The sequence below is a fragment of the Cynocephalus volans genome, chromosome 7, assembly GCF_027409185.1.
Source record: "Cynocephalus volans isolate mCynVol1 chromosome 7, mCynVol1.pri, whole genome shotgun sequence".
NCBI lineage: Eukaryota > Metazoa > Chordata > Mammalia > Dermoptera > Cynocephalidae > Cynocephalus > Cynocephalus volans.
In genome coordinates this window covers 11,656,039-11,672,910 of record NC_084466.1, presented here as the reverse complement: position 1 = coordinate 11,672,910, position 16,872 = coordinate 11,656,039, and the positions used below count along the sequence as shown (strand labels likewise).

Genomic DNA, 16,872 nt, shown 5'->3' with positions numbered 1-16,872 from the left:
AAAGAAGTTTTTCCTACTTACCCATCCGTCCCCCCATACATATATACAGTAAAGTATATAAAGGGTACAAATCTTAAATCAACAACTTAAGTAGACATCTCTGCAAATATCACCCAGAACATGATAAAGGACATTTTCAGTGCTCCATGAGTATTCCTTGTAGCCATGGTAGACTTATCAATGTGAAAAATGAAATGTGTAATGAGTCTGGTAAGGATGATTAATATGCACATAGTACTCACCTTCCAATGGCTTGGGTAGAAAATGAGCTGCTGGTTTGGTTTTCTTTACTCTGTTCCCTTTCATAACTTGTCCTTCCTTATTTAATCCCAAAAACCAGGCTCTACCAGATTCCTGTTGTCTGTACAGCATGGATGAGTAGATTACATAATAGTTTTCAAAAACAGATTCTTTAAACTTGCATTCAGGGGTAAAAAGTTCCTGTTGAGACAAAAGGAGGGGGGAAAGTCAGAGGAAGGAACGTCTTCACTGTGCTTTCTATTCATTCTCTGGAAATGAATCGAACATGGTGGAAGTCATTCCTTCGGCAGGGACAACCAGGTATACCTCTTCCTGCACACAATAACTGTTCATACAATCTTTTTTTAAAAACACAATGAATTGAGAAGAATTTACTGCTACTGGGAATATATATATGTAGGCCAAAGTATGAATGCCCTTTAGTAAGAAAATAGAAGACATGAGCAAACCCAATAGTTTTACTTAAACAGCATACAACTCAATCAGAGTACAATCAGAAAGGGAGCATTAAACATAGCATTGTATCACACACAAAAAAATAATAATAAAATACATATGTATAACATTTTATAACCTATTTGACATATTTCCATAGGAATAATTATATAACACCCTAACAGTTGCCAGATATTACTTGGATGGCTGATATTATAAGGTGATACATTTTACCTACAAAGAAACAAACCGAAACCATGCCAGTCAGCTGGCACACAAGCTAGCCATGGGAACTATTGCTGTATAACCAGCTGAGGCCAGGTGTCATACTAGCTGGTCATAGTGACGGTAGCTGACAATAATTAGAGAGTAGCTGACAATAATTCCATGGTTTGGAACCCCACTGGAACTCTTGAAGATAAACATCAAAAGCTATCCTGTCTGAAAACCACCCAGTATTTCTGGAAAGAGTATGGTCTATTAAATACCATTAGGCTCAATGCCATAATCTACATTGATTGATGAGTAGTTTACTATTTTATGATTATCATGAATAACACAAATATGCATAGATGATTTTTATATACTTTGCAAAATTCTTAATTGGAATTAATAATGATGAATATAATGCCATGCATATTAATAAAAAATTTATAAGGGTGAAACCTACCTATTCATTTTGATAGCCCTCTATTAGAAATAATTTTAAAATTCAACCTTCCTAGTAACAGACCACAGAAAACACTTAACTAGTTTTTGTGGCTGTTTTAAATAGGCTCAACACTATGCTATTCTACACATATATGAAACATAGATGCAAAACCCAGCTTTATGGCGACTGGCGTTTTCAAAAATGTCACTGTACTCTAAAAACACTGCAAGTTTTTCATTTCACTTTAATAAATTTTATCATTGCAGAAAATAATTTTTGTTTTCCTTTTAAAAAAAATACATATTCTGAAAAACACAGCCTTTTAGGGCCTAAAAAATAAAACCTTAAAGAGTTGAATCTAGCTAACTATATAATAAGACATGTGATGTAATTTCATGTAGGTATTTCCTTTTGGTATTTCCCATAAGAGAGAATTGTCAAATGGTGTCTTTTGCAGTATACAACTTATTCAGCATCCTCCATAACTTTTAACTAATTCACTGAGAGTTAATAGTTTTCCAAGGAGAATCGGTTTTGTTAATGGCAGATGCGTTTCATGACAAAGATGACAGATAGCCCCCTCCCAAGGAATTTATGTAGATATTCATTTCTTTCTTCCTTTCTTTACCAATTGAGCTAACTGGCCAGCCCTGTTACTCATTTCTTCTAGATGGTACTACCTCAGGTTTGAGTAAGAGCCCATCCAATAAATTTTCCAGCCTTCCGCTAAGTTCTACTTCTCCAAATATTTTCCTATCAGTTCTTTCACTAATAGTCTCACAGAGTCAATGTCCAGAACCTGCCTCAGAGGACAACTGATAAAATGGTGCATGTTCACACGCTTGTGGCGAGGAAAACAAAATAGAATGCTATAAATCTGGCTTATTCCCAAGAGACTAATACATCTAATATATTGGTTGAAACTACACCATCTAAGACAGAGTAGACTTTGGCATGTCACTTGTCTTTATAAAGACAGGCCAAAGAATCCAAGCATATTATTCACTAGTGAAAACCTGCCTTAAAACAAGCTAGGAGTGGGTAAGAGCTGGCCTGGCAGTTCACTCATTGCAGGTCACAGAAACTGGCACCAGCTTCTGGGGCATCAGGTCTCTGCCCAGAGCCTGGCTCAGGTTAGTGAGGGGCTCACTGATGCCCGTCATTTATCTACAGACACCAGGCCTCCAACTGTGGAAATAGAGACCCGCAAGATAGTCTAACCCTCCTTCTCATCTGGTCACCATATGTCCATATTTGCCATAATGGACAAAATGTGGCAGTCACTGCTTGCACCCCAGCAGCAAGTTAGGAATGTACTGTCTTTACTCTGGATTGACTGAATCGAATATAAAAGAGAATGGAGACCCTTGATGTGGAAGTAATTTATTCTCAGTTGATACCTTAATGACTTCTGACACTGCATCTTTGCAGATAAAATGCTTGCTTGCATCTTCGGAGTCTAAGGGAGTCAGTTCCACACCCCTTTCTGTAAGCTGTGATTCTTTCTGCCTTGCACAACTGAGAACCATTGTCTTCACTTGCTTGTGATGGTGGAGACTGGCTATTACATTTTCAGCCTTCCTCATTCCTGGCTAAATAATTAATGTGCACGCACACACGTGTTACATTCAAAGTGCGATTGTCTGGTCCATTTTCTCAAAACTTTTCAAGAACTTAATCTGTTCCTCAAATATTGGAGCCAACATAATCCCAGCATTCTCAGAAGAACTGATAGAGCTAATGAAAGTTAAGGTTAGTTACCATTTATTTGGTGTCATCAGTGATAAATACACTTCCAATATGTAAACAGGAGGCAATGGATCACTAGAATGAGACCTCCAGGGATTAGCCCTGCACCTACTCCTTACCCACACACTAGCTGTGTGTCTTTGGGGACACACATTACTCAGTCTCTTTGGATTTCTGTTTCCTTTAGGACAAAAACCATAAGATAATAAAATATTGGGAGGATTGAGTGAATTAATATATGTTACATATTTAGAAGGGGTTGTGGCATATAGAAAGCACTCAATAATTGTTCTTTAAAAAGTTTCCAATTATTTATAGTAAAAATACACCCTACATCAGTTATTTCAATTCTATCAAGAGAGTAGCAAATCAAAATTCAGCTAAATAATTAGTCAATGAGCATAGTCTTATAGCAAATATTGGGCTCAGCACCAGATACACAAAAATGAATAAGATTAGTCACTCATTTCATTGAAAACAATGGTAGAGTGTAATATTTGTTATGGTAGACTTACCTTTAAAATACTAGAGTGGTTATAGGTGGAATAAGAGGTATTGTGAAAGACAAGAGATAGAGAATGCCATGGTACCCTTGGAGAACTATGATTAGTTTATCACTGAGATATGGACTTTATGAGGCAGAAGTAGAGAATATTGTGGGTGAAAAGTTCGGTTGAAGAAGTGTGATAAAGGGCCTTGCACATTCGATAACCAAATTAGACCTCCTTGAGTAAACAAGGGAATAAGGATATAAACTGCTTAGTATTTTATAATTGCAAATTTGTTGCCAATATAAAGGATGGTTTTGAGAAGTTGGTAACACTTCTACACTAAAGTTTGAAAGCCCAGTCTCCCACAAAATAGACTTGAAAATTGTAGAACATGCTGATGTGTGTGTTCACTTTAATAGCTAGTATTAACATAATAAATAGAGAACTAAGAACACACAAAGTAAGGAGAGAAATACTACCAAAATTATGACACGTTATTAAATTGAGTTCCAAATTTTCTGGTAGCAAGGACAAAAGAGAAAGACTATATGCTATAAAAATTATTCAAGAGATAATTTTTTTCTTTTTCTTGGCACTAACTTCTAAAAGGTAATTCCTTACAAGGGACCTATAAAAGTGACATTGACAATCACGAACAACTATGTGCTTGACAGTAATTTTACAAATGATACAGTCATAGTTTTGTGTTTGAATCTTAACAATATGCTTCAGTGAGCTTATTGGATTGAAAACGTCCAATAGGTGGAACTATTTAAAGTCCCATAGGTGGAAATAATTGCAATTGACAAGATCCCTAAGGATCATGTACATAGCAGGAGCCATGAACTCAAATGCTTATAATAACCTGGCAGGTGCAGGAGTGAAGCAAACAGTTGTAATCATGGCACAGTTACAAGGATAAATGGCCCTTGACTCAAGCTTTGTGTTGGGAAGACAACGAAAGTGGTGGATACAATGGTAACAGAAGCAGCTGCTCCTCACATGGTCCTCACGTGAAAATAAAAACCTCAGCTCTTTAGTAGATCTGATTTTCCAAAGGAAGTAAGAAATCCAGGTTTCTACATAAAATATCCTTTTAATGGTGGCAATTATTTCTTTTTTTGTTTGTTTGTTTGTTTGTTTGTTTGTTTTTTTGTCTTTTTGTGACCAGTAAGGGGATCACAATCCTTGGTGTGGTGTCGCCCGCACCGCGCTCAGCCAGTGAGGGCACTGGCCATTCCTATATAGGATCTGAACCCGTGGCGGGAGCACTGCTGCGCTCCCAAGCACTGCACTCTCCCGAGTCTGCCACAGGGCCGGCCCTGTTTTTGTTTTTTTAATATCGAGTGGGCCAAGGGGCTGAGATGGAACCTGTGAGCCTCCAGTTTGAGACTTTCAAGGTAGAGGGAAGCAAAGTACTAAAAAAGAAGTAACCCTAGGTTGCTTATCAATGCAGTTCTAATCTAATTTATGGTTTTTATACAGTCAGTTAATACGATGATTGTGCCAGTGAAACATTCTAAAACTGGCAGTGATAATATGAGAATGCTTATTTAAATTCAAGCCTGAATATAAACTTTGAAACTGCCAAAATAATTTAGATAAGTTTGATGTGTCTTTTTTCTCATCTTGCCTCCTATATTTAGAATCACCACTACAACAACAAAATCAATAGTTGAGTTTCAGCAGAAGCTTAAATACTAATTTGTACCCATGCCAAACTAAATCATCAAATCATAGAATAGAAAAATGCAACAATTAAACAGAAATTTCATACCTCCTTTTATGTCGTGGTTATTTTTGAAATGAAAGCACCATCTGTGATATACTTATTATTTTAACAGTAACAGCAGAATTCCTCTTCTGAGGGAAATGTCTTTGTTTAGGAAAATACCCTGATGGGCCATTTGCATGTACAAAGATAGGCTTCTGAGTTCAGAATAAAAGGAGAGGGTAAAGGGAAGAGGGGCCCATGTTCCATAACTCATAAGGATGAATTAACTGTAAACCTGGATAATCTGGCAGAACCATAACCTCAGAAGTGAAAGTGACCTTGAGAATCTAACTGGGTGGTCAGGCAAACTGTGGCCCCTCAGGGCAAATATGAGGGTACGTCAAAAAGTTCATGGAAAGATTTGTATTATTTTTCCATGAACTTTTTGACGTACCCTCATATAGCTCCCACCTGTTTTGTAAATAAGGTTTCATTGGAAAACAGGCACTTCCATTTGTTTACTTACTGTCTAAGTCTGTATTCACGCTATCGTAGCTCTGAGTGTGTAATCCACAAACGAGTAGTTGAGACAGAGGTCACATGGCCCTTAAAGCCTAAAATATTTACTATATGGTCCTTGGCCAAAAAAGATTGCGGACCTTGACTAAGGTAAATTTTGAGGACTTTCCTACCTAGGCAGTTAGGGAAGGGGTTGTTAATCCAGTGTCAAGTTTCTAAGGATCTAAGTTTTCCCAAATTAAACTTGGCATTGCACATATTTTATGCAAATACACACAATCTCAATGAGAATCTTCCTCAGCATTTCATCCTGGAAAAAGCCTTTATGCTCCCTCTGTTAAGAGCCTGGGCTTCCGTTAGGAATATGCAGTAGCCCACACATTCCATTCAGTCACTGTGTGTCACCTTGGTGTTATCTATGATTCAATAAAAACCTACTTATGTTTGACTACCACCACCATTTCAAGGGGAAAACATAAAAAGGGGCATTTCCAACAAATTTATAACATTTCCTAGAAGACAAGGCAATTCCAAAGTAGATTAAAAAGAGAGAATAGAGACTAGATATTAGACATATAGTAGCAAATGGTACACAATAAATAACAACTATTAATATTTTACTAACTTCTATATTCCAGAGTCATCAAAAAACTCAGTCTCCTCCCACCAGCAGCCCAGTAATGACCCTGATCTCGGACTCCTTAGGGGTTAGTATTTCTCCTCAAGCTTAAACTGAGAGGAAGAGAAAATCTCAGATTCCAAGTTCTTACCTGGAGAATGATAACTAACCACAAAGGTTTCTTACAAATATCAAGTAAAATAACAGAGGTGAAAAATAATTTGTAAACTATAAATTGGGTTGTAAACTAACTATAGCTGTAGTTATAAACTATAAATTGATTCAAAAAGTACAAGTCAAATGTTAATTATTATCATGAACAAGGCTGTTACTTAATTAATCTTAACAGGTTTCCTTAGACGTACCTTTAGATGAGAATCCCAATGATCCCTTTAATTTGAATTTTCAGCTTTTTACCCCTTTTTCCACTTTTTGTAGTTGTATCCTACTAGAGTTTATCCTGAGGTCAGCAGAGATTTACCCCAATCTCCTTCATCTTCTACAGTTTTAAAATTGTTTCCTTTAATGATATCGCTTTGACTCTACCCAGTTCTTCAACAAGAAATGCAGAGTGCTCTTAAGATTACTTATTTAAAAAAAAAAACAAAAAACTATTCTTTCCTTTTAGGAAGATTTTACAGTGATGAAGTTTGTGACAAAATATTTGTAGTTAACACTCAAAAGCAGAAAAGTTGACCAATGCATTTTATCTGAAATTCCGTATAATCAAATGTTCATAATATTGAGCTGTGACTAATACCCACAAAGAGAAAAATTAGTCAATTCTTTGTGTGTATACTTCAAACAAAAGTATAATTCTATATGTATTTAAAAGACAGCTTTGATTGATTACAGAACCCACTGAATATAAGTATATTCTCACCAACAAAGCAGTCTCAACAAATATTTATATTTGCAGAACCAAATGCTATTACTTACGTAGTTTTCAGGGGAACAAAATTATAAATTAAAGCATTGGGGTTTTTTTGCCAGTAAAGATAGTACTCAACATTTAGAGATTAACAGATGTTTAAACATATTGATTTATTAAATATTATATTTTTGTTTGTTATTTTATATTTATTACATATTTTCTAATTTATTTTAATGATTAAATATTAATTTGATTTGATATTTTATTTATTTAATATAAATATATATTGAAATATATATTATGTATACATACACATATATATAATCTCTATATGTAAGAATATATATACATGAGGATAATTCAAAAAGTTTGTTGAAAGATTAGTATTGTCTTTAATTCTATTTTTCCATTAACTTTTGAAGTGCGCTTAAAAAGTCGTATTCAGGGACCAGTAGCAACTTCATCATCTGAGAACTTGTTAGAAATGCAGAATCCTAGATCCACCCCAGACCTACTGAATTGGAATTTGCATTTTAACACGACCCCAGGTGATTTGTATGCACAGTAAAGCTTAGGAAGCATTGGCATATGTTCTCATTACCATATAGAACAAATTAATAAATAACCACATTTCAAAAACATCAATTAAATTGTCATTATGCATAAGCTTGCTACCATTTCTTACCACCAATGCAAAATTTCTAAAAGCAAGAAAATGGAAACAAAAATCTGAAGTATTTACAGCACATTTATAGGTAAGACATTTTAAGATTAAAATAAAAACATGTCCCAACTGGTAATGTTAAATCTGTTTGTTAGAATATAGATATGTGTAAACTTCTAAACTAATAATTCTTGTAACATGAGCAGATGGTACCAGTGCTATAAATATTAGCAAAAAAAAAAAAAAAAAAAAAAAACCAAAAATTAAATATGCTTAAGAAAGTATTGAGGCAACCATATATCTTCCTACACATTTGTCAGTATTCAGCAGTGACTGCCTCACTATTAATAATAATGATAATGTTCAAAACTATAGTTAACACTTAAATTGTGAACACTTCTGTATCAGGTACTGTTCTAGACACTTTACTAAATTAATCCTCACTATAATTTTATGGGATTGGTACTATTATTATCCCCATTTTAGAAATGAAGAAACTGAGGCACAGAGAAGTTAAGTTGACCAAGTACGTTTATTTGCATCAAGATAAATTATTTAATTATTTCTACTCATTTATCATATTATTGAATTGAAAGAATTTAAATTTTAAGATACATGATCAATTGCAAAAATGGCCCCAATTCTTTATCTGTCTCTCCCAAACCAACGACCTTTAAGCACATAATTTGCAATGTCCTTTTATCACCAGTCAAGGTGGAGAAAGTAGAGGCTGAACAAGCACTTGTGCATTGGGTTTGTCCTTTCTCTTGTGCCTCCTCCACTGCCATGACAGCATCCCTGGGATAGTCTGGCTGGAGGAGCAAGACACCTGGAGCAGAGCTGAATTGCCCCAATTAAAGCAAGCATGTTCCCAGACATGTGATCAAGTCCTGCCAAGATTTACGGAGCCAAGTCCCACTTGATCCTAGACGCAAAATCAGTATTTGTTTATTGCTATATGCCAAGTTTTGTGGTTGTTACATAGTATCATTAAAGCAACTAATAAGTGATACAGATAAGTACAAATACAACTGAATTACTTATTCAACTAAACAAAGAAAATATGTATGAGAGTACTTCAAAAAAGTTCATAGAAAGATTTATGCTATCTTTTCATTCCACTTTCCATTAATTTTTTGAAGTACCCTCATGTACTATATTGTTGCTCTTTACCTACAACTATACCTACATATGGAAAAAGTATCAATGAAAACCAGTAATGATTATTGTATGCTGTCACATTGGCAGATGTGACACGGCTCTTTGAAGAAACGAATGTAATTGTTAAGGAGAAAAAAAGTATATTCTTAAAAGACTTAAAAAAGTAACAAGAAATAGAGACACTCAAAATAAGTCTTTCCTCCCCTTCACCCAACCTGTACACACCTTTTCTTCCCCACTGCTCAACTGAAGAAACATTGAACAAAATAGAAATCAGATTGACTTCTATCTGTTGCCAACCATCCCCCTAGAAAAAATAAATGTCATAAATTTTCCTATGGAAGGACTGGAATGGGTTGAGGGTGTCAGTAGAGGGTTGTGCTGTGAGTAAAAATGAAATTTTTTTTTGAAAAAATTATGTTTTATAAAGGAAATGAAATTTACTTCTTACAGTTTCTGAGGCTGGGAAGTCCAAAGTCCATCTGGTGGTGGCAGCAGTGACCCAGGGGTCTTACATTGAGTTGAAGCAGAGAGAGCAGAGAGAAAGACAGACTCTCTTCTTTCAAAGCCCTCAGAACCTCACCCCTGACCACTATTTTTAATCGATTCACTACTGCAAGTTCCTACAACCCAATCACCTCTTCAAGGCTCCACCTTTCAATTACCATAATAGGATTTGCCACCCTCTTAACAGTCACAGTGGGACTAAGTTTCTTTTTAAAATTAATTAATTAATTAATTAATCTATTTATTTATTTATTTATTTATTTTTCTACCAAATTTTATTTTCTTTTGTCAATATACAATGTGGTTGATTATTGTAGCCCATTACCAAAACCTCCCTCCCTCCTAACAATGTCCTTTCTGTTTGCTTGTCATATCAACTTCAAGTAATTGTAATTGTTGTGTCTAATTCTGTTCCACCCCCCACCCCCCTCAGTTTATTTGTATATTTATTTATTTATTTTTAGCTCCCACCAATAAGTGAGAACAGGTGATATTTCTCTTTCTGTGCCTGATTCGTTTCACTTAATATAATTCTTTCTAGGTCCATCCATGTCATTGCAAATGGCAGTATCTCATTCTTTTTTACAGCAGAGTAGTATTCCATTGTGTAGATATACCACAGTTTCCATATCCACTCATCTGATGATGGACATTTGGGCTGGTTCCAACTCTTAGCTATTGTAAAGAGTGCTGTGATGAACATTGGGGAACAAGTATACCTTCGATTTGATGATTTCCATTTCTCTGGGTATATTCCCAGCAGTGGGATAGCTGGGTCATACGGTAGATCTATCTGCAATTGTTTGAGGAACCTCCATACCATTTTCCATACAGGCTGCACCATTTTGCAGTTCCACCAACAATGAATGAGAGTTCCTTTTTCTCTGCAACCTTGCCAGCATTTATCATTCATAGTCTTTTGGATGTTAGCCATCCTAACTGGGGTGAGATGGTATCTCAGTGGGGTTTTGATTTGCATTTCCCCAATGCTGAGTGATGTTGAACATTTTTTCACATGTCTGTTGGCCATTCATAAATCTTCCTTTGAAAAATGCCTATTTAGCTCTTTTGCCCATTTTTTAATTGGGTTACTTGTTTTTTTCTTGTATAGTTGTTTCAGTTCCTTGCATATTCTGGATATTAATCCTTTGTCTGATGTATATTTTGCAAATATTTTCTCCCACTCTGTTGGTTGTCTTTTAACTCTGTTGATTGTTCCTTTTGCTGTGCAGAAGCTTTTTAGTTTGATATAATCCCATTTGTTTATTTTTCCTTTGGTTGCCCATGCTTTTGGGGTCGTATTCATGAAGTCTGTGTCCAGTCCTAATTCCTGAAGTGTTTCTCCTATGTTTTCTTTAAGAAGTTTTATTGTTTCAGGGTGTATATCTAATTCTTTAATCCATTTTGAGTTGGTTTTAGTATATGGTGAGAGGTATGGCTCTAGTTTCATTCTCCTGCATATGGATATCCAGTTTTCCCAGCACCATTTGCTGAAGAGGCAGTCTCTTCCCCAGTGTATAGGCTTGGTGCCTTTGTCAAAGATCAGATGGCAGTAAGTGTGTGGGTTGATTTCTGGATTCTCTATTCTATTCCATTGATCAGTGTGTCTGTTTTTTTCGTTATTATAGCTTTGTAGTATAGTTTATAGTCAGGTAGTGTTATGCCTCCAGGTTTATTTTTTTTTACTCAGCATTGCTATGGCTATGTAGGGTCTTTTGTTATTCCATTTAAATATCTGGATAGTTTTTTCTATTTCTGAGAAAAATGTAATTGGAATTTTGATGGGGATTGCTTTGAATTTGTATATCACTTTGGGTAGTATGGATACTTTCACAATGTTGATTCTTCCAATCTGAGAGCATGGGATATATTTCCATCTTCTTGTATCCTCTCTAACTTCTCTCAGCAGTGGTTTGTAATTCTCATTATAGAGATTTTTCACATCCTTGGTTAACTCTATTCCTAAGTATTTTATTTTTTTGGTGGATATTGTAGATGGTCAAGCTTTCTTGATTTCTCTTTCTGCATGTTCACTATTGGAGAAAAGAAATGCTACTGATTTTTGTGAGTTGATTTTGTATCCTGCTACTTTGCTGAAATCATTTATCACTCCAAGAGTTATTTTGTAGAGGCTTTAGGCTGTTCGATATATAGGATCATGTCATCTGCAAACAGGAAGACTTTGACTTCATCTTTTCCAATCTGGATGCCCTTTATTTCCTTCACTTCTCTGATTGCTCTGGCTAGTACTTCCAACACTATGTTGAATAGGAGTGGTGAGAGTGGGCATCCTTGTCTAGTTCCTTTTCTTAAAGGAAAAGCTTTCAGTTTTTCCCCATTCAGGATGATATTGGCAGTGGGTTTATCATACATGGCTTTAATTATGTTGAGATACTTTCTGTCTATACCCAATTTATAAAGGGTCTTTGTGTTATGAATGAATGTTGAATTTTATCAAATGCTTTTTCAGCATCTATAGAGATGACCATATGTTCCTTGTGTTTGATTTTATTAATATGGTATATCACATTTATTAATTTGCATATGTTGAACCAACCTTGCATCCCTGGGATGAATCCCACTTGATCGTGGTGAATAATTTTACGTATGTGTTGCTGTATTTGGTTAACTATTATTTTATTGAGGATTTTTGCATCTATATTCATCAAGGATATTGGCCTATAGTTTTCTTTTTTAGTTGTATCTTTACCTGGTTTTGGTATCAGGGTGATGTTTGCTTCATAGAATGAGTTTGGGAGATCTGCCTCTGTTTCAATCTTTTGAGATAGTTTGTAAAGAATTGGTGTCAATTCCTCTTTGAATGTTTGGTAAAATTCTGCTGTGAATTCATTTGGTCCTCGGCTTTTCTTTGCTGGGAGCCTTCTGATAACAGCTTCAATCTCCTTTATTGTTATTGGTCTGTTCAGATTTTCTACATCTTCTTGGCTCAGTTTTGGTAGGTTGTATCTAGATATTTATCCATTTCCTCCAGATTTTCAAATTTGTTGGCATATAGTTGTTTAAAGTAGGCTCGAATGATTCCTTGTATTTCAGATGTATGAGTTGTAATATCACCTTTTTCATTTCTAATTTTTGTTACTTGCAACTTCTCTCTTCGTTTTTTAGTTAGCCATGCTAATGGTTTGTCAATTTTATTTATCTTTTCAGAAAAACAACTTTTTGATTCGTTGATCTTTTGTATTGTTTTTTGGGTTTCAATTTCATTAAGTTCTGCTCTGATCTTAATGATTTCTTTCTGTCTGCTAAATTTGGGTTTGGATTGTTCTTGTTTTTCTAGTTCTTTAAGGTGAAGTGTTAGGTTGTTCACTTGCCATATTTCCATTCTTCTGAAGTAAGCATTTAATGTGATAAATTTCTCCCTTAGTACTGTTTTTTGCAGTATCCCACAGGTTATGGTATGATGTATCATTATTTTCATTAGTTTCAATAAATTTTTTGATTTCCTGTTTGATTTCTTCTTGGACCCATATGTCATTAAGTAGAATGCTGTTTAATTTCCATGTGTTTGTATAGTTTCCAGATTTTCGTTTGCTGTTGATTTCTAATTTTAATCCATTGTGGTCTGAAAAAAATACATGGGATAAGTCCAATTGTTTTCAATTTGTTGAGACTTGATTTGTGGCCTAACATGTGATCTATCCTGGAGAATGATCCATGTGCTGATGAGAAGAATGAATATTCTGAAGTTGTTGGATGGAATGATCTGTAGATATCTGCCAAGTCCAATTGGTCTAGTATGTTGTTTACATCTTGTGTTTCTCTGCTGATTCTTTGCCTAGATGATCTGTCCAATATTGACAGTGGGGTGTTCAGGTCCCCTGCTATTATGGTATTAGTGTCTATTCCCTTCTTTAGGTCTAATAGAGTTTGTTTTATAAATCTGGCTGCTCCAACATCGGGTACGTATATATGTATGATCGTTATGTCTTCTTGATGGATCAATCCTTTTATCATTATGTAGTGGCCCTCATTATCTCTTTTTATGGTTTTTAGTTTAAAGTCTATTTTATCCGATATAAGAATAGCTATTCCAGCTTGCTTTTCATTTCTGTTTGCATGGTAAGTCTTTTTCTATCCTTTCACTCTTAGTCCATCTGAGTCTTTATGGCTGAGGTGGGTCTCTCGAAGGCAGCATATAGTTAGGTCATCCTTTTTAATCCAGTCAGCCAGTCTGTATCTTTTGATTGGGGAATTTAAGGCTTTTATGTTAAGAGTTGTTATTGAAAAGTGTTGATTTAATCCTAGCATTTTATTGATTTTTGTCTGGATGTCTTATGTGTCTTTTGTTCCTTTCTTTCTGATTTACTGTTTCTTTTCTGTATTAGTTGGTTCCTTGGGTTGTAGATATCCTTTTTATTTGTTTGTTTTCTCTTCATGGATGCCATTTTTATTATACTAGTGGGTTTTGATATTTCTTGGGTTTTTATGGCAGTGGTAGTTGTTTTTCAGGTACCAAACCCAATACTCCCTTGAGAATTTCTTGTAAGGGTGGTCGTGTGGTAGTGAACTCCCACAGTTTTTGTTTGTCTGAGAAATATACTATTTGCCCTTCATTTTGGAAGGATAGCATTGCGTGGTAGAGTATTCTTGGCTGGCAATCTCTGTCTTTTAGTATTTTGAATATATCATCCCATTTCTTTCTGGCTTTTTTTTCTGAGTTTGTGATGAAAAGTCTGATGTTTGTCTGATTGGGGCTCCCTTATAGGTGATTTGACGCTTCTGTTTTGCAGCTTCTAAGATTCTCTCTTTGTCTTTGAGTTTTGCCAGTTTGACTATAACATGTCTTGGAGAAGACCTTTTTGGGTTGAATACGTTTGGGGATCTTTAAGCTTCCGCAATCTGAAGATCTGTGTCTTTTCCAATAACTGGGAAGTTTTCTGCCACTGTTTTGTTGAATATGTTTTCAATGCAATCTCCTTTTTCCTCCCCTTCTGGAATACCCATATCTCAGATATTTGAGCACTTAAGGTTGTCTGATATCTCTCTTAGATTTTCTTCAATGCTTTTAATTCTTTTTTCTTTTCTTTTTTTGTTTGGTCTGCCTGTGTTATTTCAAACAGCCCATCTTCAAAGTCAGAAGTTCTCTTTTCTGCTTCTGCAAGCTGGCTGTTCAAACTCTCTGTTGTGTTTTTTATTTCGTTGAATGAATTCTTCAGTTTGGCAAGGTCTGCTACATTCTTTTTCAGGGCATTGATTTCCTTGTACATTTCTTCTTTCAGGTCCTGTATACTTTTCCTCATTTCATCATGTTTTTTAGCTGAGTTTTCTTGTATCTCACTCAGTTTCCTTAGAATTATCACTCAAAATTTCTTGTCAGACATTTCAAGGGTTTCTTGTTTTATAGGATCTAGAGCTTGAGAGTTACCACCCTTTGGTGGTATACTTTCTTGATTTTTCATATTTCTGGTATCTTTCCTTTGATGTTTAGTCATTGTGGCAGGGGGTTTCACAGTCCACTTGTTTTACACTATTGTCTGGCTAGGATGTTGCTGGGGTTGCCAATTTGGTATGGCTACCTCAGTGTCTGCTCAGTTGGCCACTAGTGCCTTGTGTGTGTGGTTGCCTCAGGTCTTGGTCCTCTCCAGGGAGCCGCCTCTCTGATCAGCATGCACTCGGTCTGGCTTCTGGGTTGCTCGCCAGCACTGTGGAGCGCGTGGTCTCTGCAGAGCTTCCGCCTCCCCTGCTGGACATTTCCCTGCTCTGCACGCACTCGACCAGGCCAGGGATGGAGTCTATTGGTGGCAGTGAGTCCTACCTGCTGGGTCTTGTGGCAGCACCACAGGGCGTGTGGTGTCTGCAGAGCTTCAGTGGCAGTGAGGCTCTAATACATAAAACTTGGGAGACACAACTCAAGCTTCAACGAATTTGGAGGGGACATAATTCAATCCACTACATTTCACCCCTGGCCCCTCAATAAAAATGAACTCTTCAACCAAATGTGTTGTCACAGATCAGTTTCCCAATGGTTTACTACTCTGACATATGTAGGTTCATATATTAATTGCATAGAAAAATGTAAAACTGACAGTACTTTATATGAAAAGAATCAAATTGAATGTTCCTAATGAAGAAAAAAAGTGCTGCCAAGAGATTTTAAAATTTTTCTGGATGATCTGAGTAAATAATGTCACCCGATAACAGATGTACACAGTGACATGCAGAGTTTTGTTGTTTGACAAATACAGGCATCCAAATAGAGATTAGTGATGTCTCAAAGTCAGATTGTCAGTATTGCCTCATCCTCCACACCAAGGACATTTCAGATACAGTTAGTGATTAATCCTTTTGTTATAATACAAATAACATGTTATGCCAAAATGACTATATTTAGAGAGAGAATGACAATATCAGTGAATATTGGAACATTTTAGAAATGGTATTTTCTTATTCAAAAGGAAAATAATAAAATATATAGTCCCCATGACAGAGCTACTGAGAGTATGTACCTGTCTACAAATTACATTTCCCATCTGTAATAAAAGCAGCACAAAAATTGAGTGAAAACATTTATAAACTTCCATAACAATTTAACAAAGTATTTTTTTTTTTATTTGTGGAATATCAAATTAAAAATTCTGGGCCTTTTTTTTTTTTTTTTTTTTTTTTACAATTGAATTTTATTTTATGATATCTCTGCAATATATTGGCCATAAAAAAAATACTGCTTCTTTCACCACAGATGTCCGAAGAACACTGCCCTATTATACACAGGTTTGAATGCAAATGTACGTCTGAATAAAGGAAAGCTAAAGTGAGAATTAGTAATAATTGACATTTATTTACCAATCAGTATAAGCCAATCACAATGCTAAATGCTTTACATACGTGATCTCATTGCAATACTTTTAACAGATTATGATGCTAAAGTTAAATATCTGGATGGTATTTTGTATAGCTAGCTAGTACATGGCACAGCAGGTTTTTGAGGTTTTAGCTCTAAATCACTAATTATACCAGTTCTCAACCCAATGTAGTCCTAAAAGGAAATCAAAGAGGAATGTGGCTTAACAACAGCAAGGGAAAGAGAGTTGAAAAGATTATTAAAGCCATTTGGACAAATTAGTTCAAAAAGTTATCAGTTTTAGGTTTTATTTTATTCTTTAACCTTGTTTTATTATTTTTACCTAATGTCCCATGAGTGTTGGGTTTGGAATAGGATTTGACCTGATGTGATGGTCTTCCTGGTCTAGGTTTGTTAGATATCA

General features: G+C 35.5%; 1 protein-coding gene across 3 annotated transcripts in view; it reads right to left on the bottom strand.

Moving 5' to 3' along the window:
- Nucleotides 1-16,872, bottom strand: part of FGF14 (fibroblast growth factor 14) — a 652,329-nt gene that overhangs the window by 3,539 nt on the left and 631,918 nt on the right. For all 3 annotated transcript variants that reach the window (XM_063102786.1, XM_063102788.1, XM_063102787.1), the window contains one exon: nucleotides 243-441. In XM_063102786.1, the coding sequence (XP_062958856.1) occupies nucleotides 243-441 (199 nt within the window). The remainder of the gene's footprint in view (nucleotides 1-242; nucleotides 442-16,872) is intronic.